This window comes from Solenopsis invicta, chromosome 16 (genome assembly GCF_016802725.1).
Source record: "Solenopsis invicta isolate M01_SB chromosome 16, UNIL_Sinv_3.0, whole genome shotgun sequence".
In the NCBI taxonomy this organism is placed as follows: domain Eukaryota; kingdom Metazoa; phylum Arthropoda; class Insecta; order Hymenoptera; family Formicidae; genus Solenopsis; species Solenopsis invicta.
In genome coordinates this window covers 20,048,136-20,070,083 of record NC_052679.1, presented here as the reverse complement: position 1 = coordinate 20,070,083, position 21,948 = coordinate 20,048,136, and the positions used below count along the sequence as shown (strand labels likewise).

Below are 21,948 nucleotides of genomic sequence, written 5' to 3'. Positions count from 1 at the left end.
TGCTGTTTATATTTGTTAAATCAGTTTTATGAGTATTACAAAAATATTATTTATGGTTTACTCGTACATTTTAGACTTATTAGTGTTTTTTTTTTTTACATAACTTTTTAATTATTTTATTTCAACATCGTTACATATATGATACATGATAGAGAAACAATAATACATGTTTACATTTGTAAAGGGATTAGGGGATATCCATGGCTATCTACATACATATGTGGAAAATGCTAAGCATCGAACCATCCGCGAATTCAGCGAAGGGCTTTACTCGCACGGATACCTCTTCCATGATCTTTATTTTTATTTCACCCCCACTCTTATTTTCTTTTGTTCGTTCACGTCTCACCTGAGATCCAGCTGCCCGTGAAAGGGGTTCGAGGGCAGGCATCGACTCTGGACGAGGGTCTGCATGTTGTTGCAGAGAGATCGACCGGTGGAATAGCGCGGAAAGGGCGCGGAGGTGGGGGTTAACGACCCCGATAGTCGCGGTAGAACGTGCGTGAGCCCTCGCACGACTGATTACGAGTGAGCGACCCTTTGACGATCACGATCGGCCAACTCGACGCACGAGAAAGTAAGAGCGACAGAGAAAGAATGGAGGCGCGAGAGAGCAAGTATATGTGATCGATCGGACCGTGAGCGGCGAAGAGAGCATCGCCTAAGGGGCCTTCCGGAATGAAGGGGTTAGTTATAACGATGCGATACGCAGCTACTATCGTGTATCAGCGTCGATAAATCACCGGATGTAGGTACTCCGACGTGGACACGTTAGGAAAAGCGTCGCATTAATGTTTTTGCTATACGCGCGAGCGGTGCATATGGAACGGTTACTCGAAGATTTATTCGCGGAAGATGAGACGGGGGACGCTCCGTAGACGTGAAATATTGCGGAAGAATTATGTGCACTGTTTAAGATAGATCGATGGTATTTTAAATTATTTATTGGAATATTGTAATCGCCGGTCGACGCGTGACATTGCGCGTTGAAAGATAAACAGCGGGGTATCGATCCTTTCGACATCCGAAGAGGAGTTGCCTTTGCGCATTGTGAATTAATCGCAGCAAAACGTTGTTCGAACTTTAAACATTAGGTTGAAGGATGTTAATCATTTGTTGAACATAAACTTTATAATGGGCTTTACAATAAAATATGTGCGGCTAAGGAATTCGCTAAGGCATTTAACGTCGCAGCAGAATTCAAGTGCAGTATGCTACTAATCGCTGTAGTCAACTGACTTATGTTATGTACACGGATAAATCCTCTTTAGCGGCATAGATAAATCATGGAATATATCATGCTACGAGCTTCGGAGCTATGTTGATATTAGCGTTTTTGTTACGCTTCTAATCACTCGCTCGTATTACGATAAAATCAGCATCTCGCGTGTGTGAGTAGGCTTTTCGTTTATGTTGTAGGTATGTACTTCATTTCGCTTCTGCTTTTTATGACAAAATTTAATACGTTTGGATTATGAGAATTATCTTATACGAATAAATCAACGTGTTTTATATGACACTACTAGTATGATATAAAAAATACTAAAATCATAAATACCATATTACGCTTTTGCATAAATTTATTAAATAATTCTGAGGAAGCAACCGAAAGAAAAAACATTCTTCGAGAAAGAAAAACGTTTGTTGAAAGTCTGTTTACTTAGCACAGCAAAACCCAGTCACTCGTGCTTTGATTTATCGATACATCGAGCTTCCTCCTTGATTTGATAATGGATAAGTGGTGCGGGAAATCGGACGGTGGTTAGTAACTAGGCGTAACAAGAGCACTGACTCGCCAGCGATGTCAGGCGGTGTATAGTGGCCTGTAGACCCTTGAATTCGTATTTATGTTTGTACCCGCCGTTTGGCAGCGGCGGCGGCGGTGGCAGCGGTAGCGAGAGTCTCGCGGAATTGAAATGCAAATAGTGGGATCCCGGATGCAAATTCCGGTTGCACGGGGTAACGCCAGCCATCCTGAACGAATGAGCGGACGAACGAACGAACGAACGAATGAACGAAACACGGCCCGGCGCGGCGCAGGCACGGATCAGTTCAGAACGGAACTAAAAGGAACGGAACTGAGTGGACCGCGGATAGAATGGGGCCGAGCGAGGCAGAGGGTGAGCGATGAGTGCGGCTGAAGAAGAAAGACAAAAAATTGATTGCAATTCGGCGCCACTCTCGGCTTGCCCGAGATAAAAGTAATGCGTTTCGTGCATAACGAGTCGCTCCACCTCTGCCGCCACCACCCGACGCCCATTTCCACCCTTTGACCCTCGTATGTTGCCCACGTTCTTCCCTCTCCGACCTCTTTTAGCCGGTGCCGTTTTGTTTTCTGTCGCTTTCTCCGTCTCGCGACTTTTTTTTTGTTTTCTTAATTGCCATGCGAAGCAAAAGTATGTTGTATTCCTGGCGAAAATTGTTAGAGTGAAGAGTGTTTACATCTGTTTGTGAAGAATTTTATCGATGGTTACTCTGTTTATAAAGAGTTTTATTAATGGTTATACTATTTGGATGCATGTTGCAAACATCTGGTAAATCCAATGTTGAACAACAACTTTACAAACACTTGGAAAATTATAATGGAAATGGATATAGTCATTAAACTCTACTAAAACACTCCATAAGAAACGCTTTAAGAACACTGACGCAACATTGATTTCAGTGCACATCAAAACAATTTCACTTTTCTTAAACGTTCCGTTCGTAAACAATCGATAAACATTTCTACATGGAGATTTCTAGCGAGCAGTACGTGACACCACCGTCAGACGAGGCGTAATTCTATTTCTTGTACATAAAAATCAGCACAGTAGAATGTATAAGGCGCAATCGATGAAACTTTCATCTATATTCTAATAAAATGATGTAAATGATGATCCAGAAAATTGAAATCGAGGGCAAAAATAAAGATAAGAGATGTATTTTGACGGAACAGTTTTTAATTTTGTATAAAAATTAATTCATACAGAAATCTGTGATATAATACCTAGAATCCTAGTGAAAATAGTCTTATGTTGACTGTGTTAGCGTTTGGGAAGTGTTGTGCAAAAATTTGGAACGTTACAAATGTTCCAAGGATATTTTAATAAATCCCCCGAATATTTGTAACATTCTGAAAACATAACACAACATTTTTCGAATGCCTATCAAACATAGTTGTAAACATCTCATAAACAATTCCATGTTTAAATTTCCATCTCATAAATACTTTAATAAATGTTTTAAAATTCCAATTAAACATTTACTCAATGCTTAAACAAACATCTTACAAACTTTTAATAAATATATTATTTTCGCCAGATATGGCGATGAATTGATCAACATGACAAATGATTGTGAGCGTCTCATCGAGGATAGAATATATGGAATGTATGTTTTACTAAGTCTCAATTTTTTAAAGATATTTCTACTATGTACTATTGTACGTCTCGGTAAAATTTGGATCATGTTCAATTGCTAATTGTAAAGTTTCTTGCATTAATTATCTGCTAATTTCATTCATTAAAATAAACTATTATAAGTGAAAGACTACACATTTATGTACAAAAGTGTGGGCGCACGTACACGCACGCACATAGACAAAATATAAAACCTATTAAAAGATCGCCTAATGACTTTAGTCGAAACGTTTAGTAATCTTCTACTTTCCACCCTCTTTAGCTTGTACAGAATTGGATCGATACTTTATAATTATATTAAGTGGAGTTGTCGGAGGCGACGCCATCGGTGCATCGCTTATTTCGAAGTAGAAGTATCATTGCATTGGAATGGACGACAATCGGACGGTTAACGGGAAATAATTGGACACTCGTAGTTATCAGGCAGCCAAGCATATCCGTTATTCTCTGAATGGCTAAGGATCGGCTGTCAGTATTAGCTGGAGATATCATTCAGATATCTAGCTACTTGGATACGTGGAACACATCAATTTTCTGTCACGTTTACTATAATATGTTGATCGAATTAACGATCACGCACGACATATTTCGTAGTGTGGTATTACTCGATAGACATCGAAATTTAAGAGTGTTATTTAGCCTCGTGTGTCATTTCCGCTGAAAATCTTGACTGCTTTATTCGACAGATTTATAAAAAAAATCCTAGATTGTTTTTACTAATATCTTATAAAAAATTAATTGAGGGTCTTAATATAACATATTATTTAATACACATTTTGTAAAGAAATTGTAAAAAAAAGTAATGAATATACAAAGAAAATATTTAATAAAAAATTTTGTTGATATATACGCACCTCGATTTAAATACAATTTTATAAAGTTCTTATAAAAGTTCTATATATTTTAGTTTGAAGAATTTTATTCATATTTTACAACTCTTTCTCTAGCATAATAATAAAACTAAAAGTATATCTTGGTTTAGTTTTCAATTTTCACAGATCTTTAATTAGTATTTTATGAATATAATAATTTTATTAACATTTTTGGTGTAACATGTTTTATACGCAATATTTTATATATGATTTTATTCCTGTTTTTTTTTATTCAACTGTATTGTTCTTATTTTATTAAAAGCTGGTTATTTTACTTTTGAGAATTGAGTTTGGTCATACATTTCTTGTCAGACGCCGCACCCTGTGCATATAAAACTTCTACTGATCGTTTTCACGCGATGATTACGTCTTTTATGAAAGTCACGTCCAAACATTAGAAATTGCTAGAATGAATAAGCTGATGTTCATCTTTAAACGCTAAATTAGCGTGGTCATGTTGCTTTGTACATACATAAGTTAATAACTGAAACTCTATTCTTCTTCTGAATAAAAATGTGTATGTAATATTAAAAGCAACGTGTATGCAAAATTTCACAATTCGACCAAACTGTCTACTAAACATTTGATGAGTAGCTTCAATACATATATTTGTCGACACTGTGACAATATATATACAGCAACAAATTATAAAACAGAAACTATTAGAAAAATAAAAGTAGCGTTTATCATTGGCCTCAAACAAGCTTAGAGGCTGATAATAAAATTGATTAGATCGTACAGATCGTGCAAAAAGATTGTGCACTACAAAGCTATTAGAAATATAAATAGTATAAGTAGTATAAAAGTAAATAGCTATTAGAAGAATAAAGTACGAGGTGTAATAGCATACAAAGCGTGTTCTAATTAACGAAACAAAGAGGTTTATACTAAGAAACAGTAAAAGATCCAAGAATAAGGTCAACTTTGGTAAGGATAACGGTAAAGAGAGTAGGGCAAAGGGTAGAGAAAGAAAGAGAAAGAGTATGCCAGCATCCATGCGGCAGCGGCACCATCGATTACGTCGAAATTAACATTTAAAAGCGGAAAATTTGCAAGTGCCAGGAAGCCCGGCGCAGAGCTAACTGTGGACTGTGTGGGGGAAACCATCGTACATAATAAAGTTGCATACACGTGCGCCCTCGTTACCGAGCGCGATCCGTGAGTGGAAACGCGAGAGCGAGAAAGAAAACGCGGACTGGAGAATTGGAGAAAAAGAGACATCGTCGAAATGCGCGGGGATTGCGGTGGAGGCACGAATGGGTTGGTCGGTGATGGGGAAGGGGGAGGGGTGGGCTCACGGTGGCAGAACCCTCGCTGCTAAATGTAAATGTCCGGCATTTGTTACTTCGCCTGTATGACCCGCTGCTGTTTGTTTGTATCTGCGGTACGGGAGCAGCGCAGTGGTGGTCCCGGAGACGCAAGGGGAGAATAGAGAAAGCGGCGAAAGAGCAAGCACCGCCAACGCGGCGTAGCGCTATTCGGCGCGGTTTTTGCCCCTGCTTTTGGTGCATGTCCCTTTTTTTTATTTTGGCCTTCTCTGTACCCTCTCCTCCTCTGCGCCGACGCTCTGCGTAAGCCACCGCTTGGGCACACGCTCATTTGTAAAATTTTATGATGGCCCCCTGCCCCCCGCTGTGCCTTGTATCCATTATGTTGTATCCATTACGAACCGTGCGGCTGTTCCTTTTTACGAATTTCGTTTTAATTACTGACTCGTCCAGCCGGCATAGCCTTCGGGGTGCACACGCGATCGCGCGGGGGTAAGCTCTAAACGACTTTACACATCGATCTGAGAATATTCCCGTTTATTGAAATCACGAAAAATTGCACGGTATACCTCACGGGCGAAACCGGTGATTGCGATTTTCTCCGGCCCATCGTTAAGCTCGTGCGAGATAGGGCGCGATAAACGGCGAATGGATGGAAGGTCGGGACAGGGACATTAAAAATACAAAGGCTTGTAAAATTTACTCGACCGGTCAAAAGTGCGCGATATTAACGAATCTCGAGTGCGATTAGTTTCATATAATTAAAGGTGGAAGTGATTTAATCCAGCCCTTATGCATAAAAATTTTAAACAAAAATTAATCACTTGATAATTTTTGAAATAATTTGTAGTAGACTTAATAACAAATTTATAATAAAATGTTAGATTAATGTGTGATAAATCTAAATAGTTTTTCTGCAGATTTATATTTTTCCTAGAATTAAAAGTTGCTTTTTTAATTAACTCTTTTTTTTGTATTTTTTAAATGGTTACTTTTACGTTAATATCAAAATTACTTTCACAAAATTAATAGTAAATGAAACTAATTTAATTATTTGCTTTTTGTATATCTACTTGATAAACTTTATTTTGATTAATACATGTACAGTATAGGATATGAAGTGTGCATAAAAATGATGACTAGCGCAGATTTTGTCATATGTACCCTTTTCGGAATTTTAATCAATCACAATTAATAAATAGATGAATAGATGTATAAGAATTTATTATTAATAATGTAATTTGTTTGCTTTCATATAATTTTTTAAAATGAAATGTCCTGTATTGATATATTAAAGATATTAATTTCAATTTCCTTATAATAAATCAATAATTTTGATGTCTTAATATAATTTAAGGTAATTGATTTTTATTCAATAGTTGATTGTCCATTAATTCAAAGTTTTTAAACGCGAGAGAATAACCTTGAACATCTATCCTTACCCCGCAACACGACCGAGTTTATTTCGACAATAGACGGCAGCTTGAGCTAATAATATTCCTCCCTCTGGGCAAATAGAGCGGAGTTTGAAATCAGAAACGCGAAGGGTTGTCTCGCGCCCCGACTTATTTTTTTTTTCTTTTTGTGCCGCGTTACCTTTCCCCTGCCCCGCGCAAGTTTTGTTAGTCTCTTTAACTCGGCAAGAAGAGAGCATTGTGCAGAAAACTTCCACGCGCTGCGTCGGGCCGCGTCGCCGACTGCCATACTTGTGTGAGACCGCCACTCTTTTGATATTTCAACATAGTAGACGAGTGGCGTGTCGTAATGAAATCATCTCCAGTGCTTTGATCTTCTCCCCGTGCGGCACACCCCCTGGCCATCGCCGGCAACCTCCGCGTCGCTTTGCCTTGAAAACGCGAGGCCGTTCCCGCCACCCATCGCGAATGTCCCATTCATCCAGCACCCGGCTCTACCACCCTTCATTCGCGTCCCCGCGCAGACAGGTAGGCAGGCAAGGCACACGGTCCACTCCAACTTTACACACCCCCGTAATGAGTTTCTTCTGCACTTTCTTCTGTCTGCAGCCCACTCATTTTTACCATACAAATAGCATTTTTCTAATTAAGACAAGTGTTCTAATTGTGGCAACCGGTTATCATTTGTTAGACGTGTCCTTATACGCTTTTTATTACGTTTGCTAGCCAACTTATAATTATCTTTTCGCACAATGTTTCTCGCACAATGTTTTCAGTGCTAACGAAACTTAAAGCGTGAAGTAAGCGTTACAACGTAAAAAGAATTCGTACGCGGTGCGATATTGCGCGGCAATCGTGAGGTACTTTCTTTGCGCGAAAAACGACGATAGATGGTGACGATGATGGATGTCGGAGCTGTTGCGTCGGAGGCAACGCGGAGGACACGAGACGATGAAGTGGCGCGAATGAGTCGCCTTTTTCTTTGGTGTGATATGGATAGGAAGAACCCTCGATAGCGCTCAGTACTTGTCTTTCAGTTTAACACTTCGTGGACACGAGATATCACATTGAATCATAACACTATGGGATGATGTAACTGTACATTTGTGATCATATATGAGAAAGGAAACTCAAGAGAAAACAACTAGATTAAAAAATAATACGCACAGCCCATATTTCATCTTTTCTGTACGGCAAAACGTATGAACGATGAAAATGCTACTTGAGAATCAAATCGGGAAACAATTTGATAGCAGCAATAACAAGAAAATTTTGTAATCAACTAAACTACAACTTTTTAAAGAAATTAATTCTACAACATTTTTCTTCTGAAAGTGTTTCTCATTCATCAATTTTAATAAAAAATTATAAAAATAATATAAATTAATGTAAAACAGATTAATGTTGTAATCTTTTTAATTGTAGTAATAATAAAATAATGTTTTTAAATATTTTTAATAAAAAACATGCAGAATTGTTAAAAAATTCAGCAGTCATTCTACTTATGCCGCCGAATTGTTATCCGATAATTACAGCTACTGTACTTAAAGAGAGTTTGCTGCGCTGTAGTTTCTTAATAATTTTCTAGCTTAGCTACACTAGCATAAAAGAATGTTTATATAAGACATAATAGTTTAATTAATACTCAATTTGTATAACTTATTGTTAGTTTTATATAATTAAAATTAAAGGGTTTAATAATCACTTCATTGTATCAAAGTTCTATACTAAAATCAATTAATTCGCATACGTAAATCTTGTGTTGGCTCTTATTGGCATTTTATTGAATTTAGATCTTAGAACCTGTGATCAAATTATCAAATTATTATATTGTTAATGATTATTGCAACTCTTATTGTTATTTTATTCAAAAACAGAATTTCAACAATTATTTTGTATTTTATAAGAGAAGGAAAGAGAACAATAGAGAAACTGAGAGATGGCTTGATTAAAATGTGCTAAAAGAGATTGTTTACGCAAGCGAGGAAAAAGCGACAATACATAAAGAAGAATAACGCAAAGCACTATTTACTATAGTGGATAGTGACGATGATCGATACGCGGATAAGCTCGTTGACGAAGGCGCCAAGAAGCATAGGGATGGAAAAGGGAGACGAGAAGCTTGTTCTTTGTATGAGAGAACCATGACCGTGGCGGCTATATAAGGTGTATCGAGCAACAAGGACTAACGGCCTTTAATTAATAAAGTTACGCGAACAACTCTCAAAGTCTTCCTGCCTCCCGTCCCCACCCACTAGCAGCTATTTCCTTCGCTTTAGAAATTCTGGTATTTTCCCCCACTTCCCCTCATTGCTCCTCGTACTTCGCATCTTTCCTAAAGGCCTACCTGCGAAGTTGTAACCCTTTATTGGATGAGAAAGCGCCTTCCGCTTATTTTACAGAGATACCTCCTCACAAATTTTGCTTCAATAGCGATAATTATGTTCACATTTTTTAAATATAATACCGTTTTACAGTATTTTTATAATATTTTATCAATTTTGTTAATTTAAATCCGTTTTTTAACCTTATTTAAATTTTTTTATATAATGAAAATAATAGAGATCATAGAGTAATATAGAAAGAATAGTCTCACGTGAAGCACGAGATGACGATGGATATTGTGTCATGTAAAGACATTTCGTAAGAAATTTATAAGACGTGTATAAGATATTAAAAATTTATAAGATTAGACATTAAAAAACAGATATTAGAAATTTATAAAATGTTTATAGATATTGAATATTATCAATTTATTTAAAATTTATAAAATATCAGAATATATTTATCTAATAAATTATACCAATAAAAGATAGTGATATCACATCATGATTAAATATTGATGGTAGGTACATTCGGCAACAGGTGTTTTTTCTTATGGATTATTATAATAATAGAAGAATATAACAGTATTACTTCTAATTATATTTTTTCTATCTGGATGAAAATAAAACTACAGAGCTGTACATCTAATTCTTAATTATACGTGAGTTGATTTCTTGGATTAATTACATTTTAATTAAACGTTTCTTTGATTGATTTCTTTAATTAACTGCATTTAAATTAGTGTAATTGTAGAAACTTTGAAACAGGATCATCAGCATTTGTAGAATCAAAACTGCACTTAAAAGAATAAAACAGAAAAGTGATTTAATATATTCCGTCAGCAATTTGTTTATTCTAACAATATACTTGATAACAAACTTTGCATATAACAATTCTTTTAACTCGAATAAAAATCATGGCTACGTAGAAAGTTAACATTTCATCTTTTGAGCACATTCGAGTATTCTAGCTTATAGAAATTTATACGTGCAGTTCAAGAAGCGGTGTACACAGAACGTGAACACACATTTTACAGTCACGTGTAGACACTCCGAATTTGTAATACATACGGATGTCGTGGCTCGCGCATATATAACACCATATATGTATACAACAGAGTATACATTACCGTTATGTAAATTACATAGTACATATACACATATGTAATGCGTAAACGTTGCTCGTAATAGTGCACGTGTGTCGGCCTTCGCTACGTATATTAAGTCAGCGACATTTTCACGTGCATTACACGACGTGTACTTATATGCGTCATAATGGAAATAGATGTATAGTATATTCAGCGTAATATACATAGAGTGACGTAAGAGTCACTTCACACATCGTTTATTGATCAAACGTTTCGCATAGCGTACATTAAATACATGTAAACGTTTTCATTGATTTAGGGTCTATCAATCTTTCGCCACATAATCTCATAACGAGATTTTTCTTCAAACATAAAAAGTTTCCTTTCATGCTGCGTGTTTGCTTTAAAGCTGAACATTTTATATTTTATTTAATGATAGGCTCGTAAAAATTTGTATATTTTTAATTTATATTTTAAGAAAACATGTGTGTTTTCCTATTGTATATGAAGTAGATAGCAATGGAAGACTGAATTTTTTAATTTTTTGATAATTAATCAATATTTTATATATGAATCAATTTTTTTTTACAACGGAATTTGTATCACGTAGAAATTCTCTGGCCCATCGCATTATAATTGATAACAAGCGCGATACATATTTTCTCCTCATTGGCGTGTCGGCGCCAAGAACGGAAAGGGTTGAAGATCTTTCCAAACTGTACTACAGCTACAGGAGCTACACGGAGACGAACCCCCGGAAAAGGAAGCACCACCCGTGGATTGCCAGACTTCAAGAATTAAACCGCGTTCTCGCTGCCAACACCGTGACGTCTTGCTCGTACTATGGCGCATCGGCCGCCGTACTTCTCGGGAGAATCTTCCGGCGAGTTATGGCTTGCTAAAGAAAATTGACTTGAATCTACGCCAGGATAATAAAAACGCATGGCTACGAGGAAGCGTAGGCAAGAAAAATGAAGAAACAATCCCGACACCATAGGCGATACCGGTAAGGAAGAGGTCGTTCAGGTCCACAGAACGGCCAGAAGGGAAATTCTCCTCGTTATATAGATTATAGATCGTGGCTGTCGGCCTCGATGTTAATAAATATCTATTAGTGAGCTTCGAAACTTGTATCGCGATACCGATATTACGAGCAATATTAAATGTGACATAGATATTGCGTTATTTTCTTCGGACCATTACGCTCACAGTTCGTCCGTTTCAACCTTGCTACGCATTTACTGTGCTTATATTGATACTTGTATGTATCAACTTTTAAATATTATGTAGGAAATTTCAAAGAAATTTTGGCACATAAATATGGTATATGTTCGATATTTTCAGTTAAATTGATATTAGGCAGATAGGATTTGGTTATAAGTTAAATGGATATATCACGTTTAGATTGTAGTATTTCATTCTTTATAAAATAAACTAAAATTTTGAAATTTTTTGTATTTTATCTATTTTTGGACGAATATAAACAATATTGTATCAAGAAGAACAGAGTAAATTTCCATCCAAGAATAAATGGAATACAAAAAAATTTTTAATTACACAAAGTTTTAGTTTATTTTATACAGATTATATCAGTTTTAGTTAAATGAAAGATGATACTAAAAAATCAAGAGATACAGTTGTATATATGCGTACATGGTAGTTATTATATGAGTTACTATTTATCTTTAATATACTGTTTTATTTATTATTTACGTTTGAGTGGAGAAACTTGTATTTTTAATTTGAGTTATAGAATAAAACTGTAATAACGCGATGATAAATAACGTTGATATTGAGAGTCATCTAATGTACTCGTATGTCTCAACTGTTAAATGTTATATATAAAATTTTAAAGAAATATTATTGCTATCAGTACTGCTATGTCATCTTAGCGATACTATTTTACAAATTACTCAATTAATTTTATTGACATTATGTAGATATGATAGCATAATATTATATTTTAAGGTTATCAGCAAAAGATTGAATACGTTTCATTGCATTAGAAAACTAAGTGAGAATTTTATAAAGTCAAGCATACATTTTACTCGATTATCTTTGACCTGTTGTTTATGTGCAGATAATCATGTTATACATGATAATCAGCCATGATTTCCATATCTATGTAATAACGTGCTATTATAACACTCTTTTCCTAACACAACAAATATGCATGTTTAACATAATTAACATATTGGGGCGAAATTCAACAGTATGATTATTATTATGATTTGCAGTGGTAGCCATTTATAAAATGTATCCCCCAAACAAGTCGATGTTCTCTGATACTTTTGAAATATTCCTTTTGCATATAGACACGTCAAGCAATCGAATGATCTTTTACCTTATTCGGTGTCGTTGCTTGTTGCTGCGGCGAACAGCTGGTGCTGTGTATAGTCGGCTGATTGGTTGTCACCGGTACGATGCCCTGATGATTCAGATGGCTCAGCTGATTCAACTGGGTGAGCTGCTGCGGTTGCTGCACCGGATTCTGGGTGTTGGCCTGCAGCTGTTGATGCGACTGATGCGCAGGATGAGTCGTCTGATGATGCGTCGCAGGGAAGGTGGGCACCGTGAACGGGACGAACAGCATCGGGCTGCCGAGGATGTGCGCACCACCTCCACCCAATGCCCCCGTCTCCTCCCTACACCTTTTTCGTGCGTTTTTTGTTTTGGGTAACTTTCTTTACTCCATCAACCGTGTTTTTGTTTTTTTTTTTTTTTTCTTAATTTCGGCGTGCTACTACGTGTATATCGTTACTTTTATTATATTATTATTTTTGTCAAGTACTGCCGACGACGACGACGAGCAGAGTAGGAGCGTAGCACTAGTAGTGGTAGTAGTGGTAGTAGAGGTAGAAGTAGTGGTAGTGGTACTAGTAGTGGTAGTAGTAGGGGGTAGTAATACGTGTCGAAGTGAAGCTACAATGTATGTTTAATGATTTATCATTACCTGCACTCCTGCCCCAGCCCCTGGTGCTGGGGGTGGGCGTAGGGGGCGGCTCGGACGGAGGTGGTGGACGCCACCCTCGCTACCCTCAGCGATAGACCGCCCCGCTGGCTGGTAAGCTGGACCGAAGCTGGCTGGTGATTGTTATGCACGCAGCAACAGGCACGGCAGCCGATTGGCTGTTGCTGATTCGGGATAGCCTGGAGATGATGAGTTAGGGGGCCCCTGGGCCCCGTGGAGGAGGGAGAACACGGGTACACCCCAACCAGGCAACCCACCACCGCAGCCCCGGGGCCCGGTGCGCTTGGTGCCAAGGCGCCTGTGGACGAGGCCACCCCAAGCTCGCTGGCCCTCCGGCAACCACTGCACCACTGCACCCACCCTCCTTGCTGAGGGGCTTGTTGATACGTCCTGTTGACGTCGATCGTTGATCCGGGCTGAACAATTTCAACTTGGGCTTCTTTAAACTCACGTTTGCCTGCGGGCGGGATTTTGCTACTTTGTTGTTAACTTGGGGGTGATCTACTCTGAACTTGCTCGTGACAAACGCTGATCCTTGATCTGTTCCAAATCTTCTCGGATCAAGCGATGACAATCAACTGAGACAGCTTGAAACGCTTCACTTCGACTTTACTTTTTAAATATATATCACCGACACTCACGTGGAAAGATTGCTTTAAACAAATTAGTGGGAAATCACTATTTTCACTGCAACCTCGTGGCGAAGAAAGATAAGTTTTAATAAATAAATTCAGCCGTCGATGTTTTCAGTTTTTAAACTTTGTTAACACTGATTATAACACCTCTGTTTACCACCGAACGATGCGATCGTGTTGAGAACTGCTTTCCACGTTTGTCACGATTTTCTATGAAATGTTTTTGAGAAATATGCTAGATTTGATCAAATCTCGTCCCGGTAGAATGTGTTTACCGCATACTCTTGGCGCAGTCAACGCTCACTTCACCGCCACGTGGTCGACTTGGGAAATCTATATCAATGAGAATGCCGGTATGGTTGTGGATCGCAAATATCTATTTTTCTGTATAATACGTCACCGCAATTAGAAAAGTCCGTAATATATCTTCTTGTCAAAAAAATTCCTTTTCTCCCTTAAAGTGATGGACAAACCATCGCATTAGCAATAATTAAGTATTAAATTACGGACAATGGATTTCAAGACTCAATTGTTATGTTGTTTGAAATGGTACAACTGAGCATGTTTCATTGCATTGTATAAACCGGCAAACTGACGATGTCTTCCTAACAGTCGGCAGAGCATGTGTTTCAGTCTCAGTAGTCTGTAACGGAGCAATCTATTCGGGAGACCTATGCCAGTTGATTCAGCAATATAAGTCATAAAATGTGTGTTCCCGCTTTATAATTGAAGATACTGCAGCATGTGTGTTTACCATACGTATCTTGCAACTTGCAATTTTATGTTATTTGTTATTAAAACCTATTAAAATCTTCCTGATGATGAACGGACTATGGTGAACAACACTCGCAGTCGTACGCGTCGCACGAAGGTTTTCGCTTACAAACGCGTTGCAATGAAAGACACGAGGTTCGCGGTACACGCACAATTGGAAGAACGCTAATCACTGATCGTTCAAATAGCACCTTCTTTTTTTTTCTTTCTTTCTAACGTTAAATATCTTTCAGGTATGACAGGTATGGATCATAGAAATCTGGTTAAACGTTGTTGCCGCGCGAATGACATATGAAATAAAAAGCGGCGGTTACTTCCGATCTTTGTAAGAGGATTAACACTCTTAATTGCGGCGACTTTCTCTGCTTCCTTCACGGGTAAATCAAACAAAGCGGCTGGTCCTCGCGATCGTACAAATGAGGTTAAAGACACGACGGGTGGAAAAAGAGGGAACCTAACCCGTAATGTTGGAAGGTCGCTCGCCGACTGACTAGCACTTCCGCTCAGGCTGTTGTGCGATTCAGAGTGGGGGATGCTTCGTTGGGTTGTTGTGTGTAGGGGTTGGTGGCGGTGGGTCGACTCGTCGGTTGGTTGGTTGGGGTGGTTGTGTGTGCTTCGCTCTTGCTGTGCGCGGGAAACCAGGGGCTTTCAAGCCTCCAGGATCTGTACGGCCCGGCGAGGTAGCGACCAGTTTCACGTGGCTCGTACTAGCTTGAGTTCAACTACTTTCACCCTGCGTTTCGTTGTCAACGTCGCGCCCGAAGTTTTTATGAAATCTCAACGCCGTGAATTTTAAGTAACCCTCGCGCGCCGTAACTACGCAAATTCCCGGAATATGAAGCTGATGTTTATTTATATGATTAATACGAAAGTTGATAGAGCAACGAGGGTACCGTCTACCCGTAAAGGTCACTTCTCACTTTTGGGACGAGATCTGAGAATGGGATAAACGTCGCTTGTACGCTTAGAAATTTAATCGTGTTGCGGCGAGATATACGAGCGAGTAATCAAGACAAAAGGGTAGAACACGATTCGGTGAGTAAATCGATTAAACGATGAGAAGAAGTCGAGATGTACGAGAGACAGCGTGGGGTATCAGGTGCGCGCTTATCCTGTCAATCGAATTATCCAGAGATTGTCGCAGCTGCTTCAAAATATCCTTTTATCTCGATAGACACGAACCAGATATCAATCAGCGTTTCTTATTCAATTTCTAAGGATGTAAAATAAATCGTTCTTGATATACCGGGATTCTTCACCAGATATCTACGAAATTTATTTTAATCTAATTTTTCAGTATAAATTTTCCTGTCTCACGATAACAATATTAAATCATTCAAATGATTTTAACGTGCTAAGTTAACGTTAACCAATAAGTTTCGAGTCGATAGTGTCACTAGAAATCTCACAAATCCTCGTATTCGTCGCTAGGCCATAAAAGATTCTCAGCCGTCGGGCACAAGCACTATTCTACGGGCAGAATTTTAATTTGACGATGCGTATTTCCGGAAGAATTACACGTTGCCTTGCACTAAAATAATCACTTAAGCATACGCACTCGATGCACCTGTCACAATCGTCGATCAACTTGCCGTCACGCACTGCCGAAAAACGTCACTTTCGCGAACGCCTTTCCGTTTCGGAGCAAGGTCTTTCTCGAGCGGATGCCGAAGAGCAACCTACGAGGGGGGCGCGTACCGGTTCGTAAACGTGGTTGTTTGTACGCGTGCGTCCTGATATAGTGTTGTGTTTATGCGACCGGCGACTGTACAAGTATTGGCGTGACGGTGAGGGAAAAGGTGTCACGGCGCGAGTTACAAGCGATGGACAAAAAAAATGATAATGGCGGATGAAAGGCGGATACGGGGTGGTAGTGTGACGCGGCGTCTCGTAGACTAGGGTGTAATGGACTATGGATTTGGTGGAGCGCTGGTCCTGCACGTAGGTAGGCAGCGTGGAGACAAGAACCCTGTATCGCAATGTATCGCGGTGGTGGTGGCGACGACGGCGGCGGTAGCGGCGGCGGCGGCGGCGGCGGCAGCGGCGGCGGCGGCAGCGGTAACTGGAGGGGTGGTCCGTCAAGCTGGAGGGGCGAGTGGGTGGCAGAGGGTAGGAGTCTGGCTCGTTCCTTCCTTCGTTCGAAGTGGTAGAAGAGAGGGTAGGTCAGACGATCCCGAGACCGAGGGCGCGCAGAGCGGCGCTTCTCGTGCGGAAACAGTTACCGTTACTTCCGTTGCTGATGTCGTCATGTATATCTTGTTGTTTTTTGGCATTCGACTCGATTTCTTGCCTTTCTAACGTGGAACGGATTCTATGTGCCTTCTTGGATTGACTTATATTACGCTAAATTTCAGCGTTATGTCTCGTGTCAAAGAACGGATGATTATTTATTATACTATAATGAAACGACTATCTTCGTTACAATGTAGTTTCAATTTTGAAGTCAACTATATTTTTAGACTATTTTATGCAATAATAGATATTTAAACAGCAAAAAATTTCAGTATTATAAGTAAAATTCTATTATAAAAGTCTCGAAGAAAATGTGCATATTCTTCTCTTTACTTTTGTATAAGTTCTCTGCAAAAAAGTGTAACTAAAGGTATGTGGTTAGCGCGCCGATGAATCGATCAGCACTGGTCATTTGGCCCCTTTGTCGCACGTGTTAATTAAAAATTTCTGGCGGTTATCGTCGTAGAAGGAATCACGCATATGCTTGTAATTAATTCATCAATAAATTCCCATCGGACCGCTCGGCAATCTCGCAACATTTATCGTTCACGCTTCTGGAAATTTCATCTTTTCAAAACTAATAATTGTTAGACAAGTTGTATTTTTTTTATAGAACGTTTATTCATTGTTCGTATCCGCGAATAAAGTAATTGTTTTATAATTATGACACAAATAGTACAATAATATGTATTAAATTATCATAGAATCATATTTATGGTATTATGCAGTTATATACTTATTAAACAATTACAAAGAGTTTATTGAGGAGTTGGGAGTCGGAATTGGGAGTCGGCGCTGTAAGAAATGGGCAAAAATTTTTTTCTTTAAATTATTACAGAATTTCAAAATCATATACAACCGCGTTTTGACTCAAATTTTTGCCATCTTCAGTATTTTTATGTATCTACTGGATATGATCAATTGTTCATTAAACTCTTTGTAATTGTTTGAATTTTTCACGAGTCTTAGAATAATTTTATAATTTGTATTGTAATTATTAAAGCGACGTAGAAGAATAACTGTCACTTGAACCTACTGTATATATTTGTATATATGTATAACTTACTGAATAAAATTGTACTTTGTATATGTATAAATAAGAATAATAGATTGATCGTATTTAATAGTTGACGAAAGCATTTTTGAGCGCTAAAACGCACTATACATACGAATCGAAGAATATACATTTCAATTTGTATGTTAAGTCCTCTTCAATGCATTATTAATAAGCCATAAATATGTAATTTGCTGAGTCTAAATAACTATCGTTTCGTTTTTTGAATAGTGTTATGGTCGTCATAATCAATTGTGTGATATAATTTTATTGATCATGTTATGATACATTATATGCACCATTTTTATTTGCCACTCTAGAGTAAAAAATGAGGCCATTTTACTCGTTATCCTTTAGATAAACTTGTTTTTGTTTGTATTATTTATTGTCTTACTAGCTTTGTTATACACAAATGTATGTTTTAAAGATGAAAAGAATGGTATAGCGAGACATTATTTCCTTCATCAAAATACTCTTTCTAATCAAATTTCCATTGTCATTGAGAAGCAAAGGAGAATACATCGACGCGAATCAACGAAGGCAAAGTCGACAATTGTAAAGACTTTAAATGCGATTCGCGACTCATCTATAATTCAGAGCACCCGCGGTCGGCGGTCTTCCATCGGGTCGCCATCAACGAGCAGGCTCGTGAGCACGATAGATACGATGTACACACTGCGCCCAGGAAATTTCGTATTTTCGTGGCTAATGACTGAGGAACGAGACGGTAATGTATTCTATGCGGAACATCTACTATGCGCTCCCCATTAGCATTTGTAATGCGCATCTACCCCTAACTCGGGGCGCAAGCGTTGACGCGCTCGGCGCAAACCCATCAACGTACCATTTATAGCGCCGTTTCGTGCCCGCGTACGCGGAGAAAAGAGTTTACTACTCGTTGCTGGTGAATATGTTAATAGGATGCACCCGCGCAAGCAGCGCGCTCGTAGCGTCGTCCGCGTTATAACGCAGCCGTTGCAAGATTACGGTCGCTCGGCGTCGAGATATTTTTCCGCAGCTTCCAAAGGCCGCGATAATACGCGGAAGTAGACGCGCCATTAGGAAGCCTTTCACATGTCATGCGAGCGCAGTCGTTACATCCGCTTGTCGATGCTTTGTGATATCTTTTTTTTTCTCTCCGCGGTGACCAAAGCGATTCGCACTTATCGCTTTCGCATGGAAGGCCCTTATCGACTTTGCCGAGCTCTGGATAATCGAGGACGACGTATCGCGTGCGTGCGTCGGCCAACACGGCAACACGTGTGTTTACACTTCTGCACTGCCGAGATACTTTTTATACCATAATCGATACGTTGGCAGCGATATGGTAGAGAGTGCTGAATATTGTTTGTATTGAAACGCGACTTATCTCTGTCTGCAAATCTTTTTTTATTTGCGATAGAGATAGAGTTTTTGTCAGGCATACAAAATATTTTTACAATTATTTGAAGGAAAATATCAATTTATGAGTCTATCTTTTTGCACATTTTTTTAAAATTATACCAGAAATTATGAAAAAATGAAAATTAGTAATTGTACATTAATAATTTATCAAATTTAATAATGTCTAAAATGAAATAATTATATGTAGCGTTTTCTTTTTCCTGGTATCTAATGGTCTTCCTTCGGATATTTCGCGAGAATATCATCCAGAACATTTTGCAACGGTGTTGCCGTGAAATGCACCAAGAAATGCACAACAAACAAACGTGGCTTCTGGCAGCGATAACGCCGTAATTAACACTTCAGCCGGTGTGCCGTGCAATCTCGCCGGATGTGTTTCGCGTAGGGAAGTACCGCAGCCGCTATAATATCCATGAAAAACGCTTGTTCAGTGTCGGAACGACCGCCGAGACCTGGGAACGTCCCGAAACGCAGAGGTGGTGACAGCAAAGGCGACGGGCGCAATAACGGATAAGCGGAGCAATCGGACAGTTCGCGAGCGGCCTCTGCTCCTGATGGGCTGGACGATGGAGAGACACGGCTGTAGGGAGTCGGTATATTTATAATGACCCTATATGTATGCAAATGGCTGCATATCGTACGCTCCTATTTCGCTTGCACTGTTCGCACTCGCACGTGAGAGAAAGCTCGGTCCACGTATCCTCTCTGCCTCTCTTCCTATAGCTTTTCCCCTTCCCTTCTCTCTCTCTCTCTCTCTCTCTCTCTCTCTCTCTCGTTCGCTCGTGTTTTCCGAATCCGCGAACGCGCTCACGTACGCGTGTGCACGTACATCGTAGTCGCGTGTGCAATTACGAACACGCAGAGGCGACGGTGAGTTGAGGGATGGAGATGCATCGATTGTGCGTAAACGCGAGTCAACGCGATTCTACGAGACCGCGGCACAATTTTGCAGTTAACCAGGTCTTTTCGGCCATTATATGCAGCCTCACGGCGTATTCCTGATAGACGCGACAGATCGCTTTTCGGACGAGAGCATTCTAACTTGACTGCGAACGTAGTATAACTTTCCATAGGTCCGCCATAAAGGAGTATAGAACTCCATGCCTCCATTTATGAACTTTCTGATGAAACACATATTTTATCTCCTCTCTCTGGAGAATTCCTCACAGGCACGTACTGATTAACATACTGAATGTGTACTTGTACTTGTACTGATATCAATACGCGAGTAAGTCAATTGCGAGCATTATATTACATTTGCAAAGATGTTGATGCAATTTTCACTCGATCTTTATAAAAAATATGTACATTAATCAAGTGACAGTTATTTAATAACTTACACAACGTTTTCAAATTTGTATAACATGTATGCATGTCAATTGATATATAGTAATCACGCGTAAAATCTTGATCAATATTTGATTTTATCAATTGCTGATGCAAAAACAGTAATATATTGCGATTTTATCTTCATTCCCGATTTGTTGCCGATGCGAATTTGAGCTATATATTTAACGATTTCATTAAAATAGCTATATATTTTATCAATTTTTCTGATGTATAAATTGGAACTTTGATCCTTTCTTTAAATTGACAAAAAATATATTCGAAAAAGCGCCAATAAGTACAATTAAAATTTTCAACAAAAATAAGAAACAGTATCTTTTTAAATATTGATTGATTGAATTTTTTTAAACAATTGAACGAGTTTTTAAAATATTTTTTTAAAAGTTTGGTCAATGTATATACATATATACCTTCTTTCTTATTTTAAATGTTAGAAATTACATATGTATATTATATAGAAACACATGTATGGTAATATTACTATGCGTGCCCCTACAATGCAGAATAAAACGCATTCATCTTTTTCTGATCTAAAACTCGCTTTGCGTAAATGTCGATAGAGCACATCGCGATGCACATAAATTATAACGATAAACATGTTATTTATAGACCAACATAAATTGGCTATGCTAATTTCTGCTGATCAGCGGGAAACTGCGTTGGGGGCTGCCACGATCGCTATAGTCGCATTCATTGAAAACAAATTGCAACCTATGCCAGTGCTACAAATCTCTCCGTTTACTCAATATGCAACAAGAAGTATAAAAATCTCTTTTGCATTTAATAATAATCTCTTGTGCAACAACTCTGGTCATTTCTAGCCAATTATAATTATGAATGGTAAAAGTGTAAGTTATAAATGTGAAACAATTACGAAGGACAGATATTATTTTACATTATGTGTGTTAATTATTAATTAATTATTACGACATAATGAGTGTACAAATTGTTTTACAAATTATATATTTATTACTATAATTATTCTGTAAAATGAGTGTGGGAATATTATTCTATAAATTAAGCATTATTAATTACCGCATTTCGCGTAATAAGACAAGTTATACAGTTTCTAATAAAAGAAAAACTTTTGTAAGTAATTAACATTATAAATTTATTTAATAATCTCTCGGTGATCGTAAAATCACCGTAATAAAATAAGTAAC

At 38.3% G+C, this 21,948-nt stretch overlaps 1 protein-coding gene across 4 annotated transcripts in view; it reads right to left on the bottom strand.

Moving 5' to 3' along the window:
* The window catches only part of LOC105194616 (nucleolysin TIAR), a 409,126-nt gene extending 392,387 nt beyond the window's left edge, over positions 1-16,739 (bottom strand). For 3 of the 4 annotated variants that reach the window (XM_026131488.2, XM_026131487.2, XM_026131489.2), the window contains exons 1-2: positions 13,322-16,739; positions 12,713-13,019 (exon numbers count right to left, since the gene is read on the bottom strand). In XM_026131488.2, the coding sequence (XP_025987273.1) occupies positions 12,713-12,961 (249 nt within the window). In that variant the 5' untranslated portion in view covers positions 12,962-13,019; positions 13,322-16,739. The remainder of the gene's footprint in view (positions 1-12,712; positions 13,020-13,321) is intronic. The other variant, XM_011159634.3, reaches the window with a different exon arrangement.
* Positions 16,740-21,948: the final 5,209 nt, after the last annotated feature.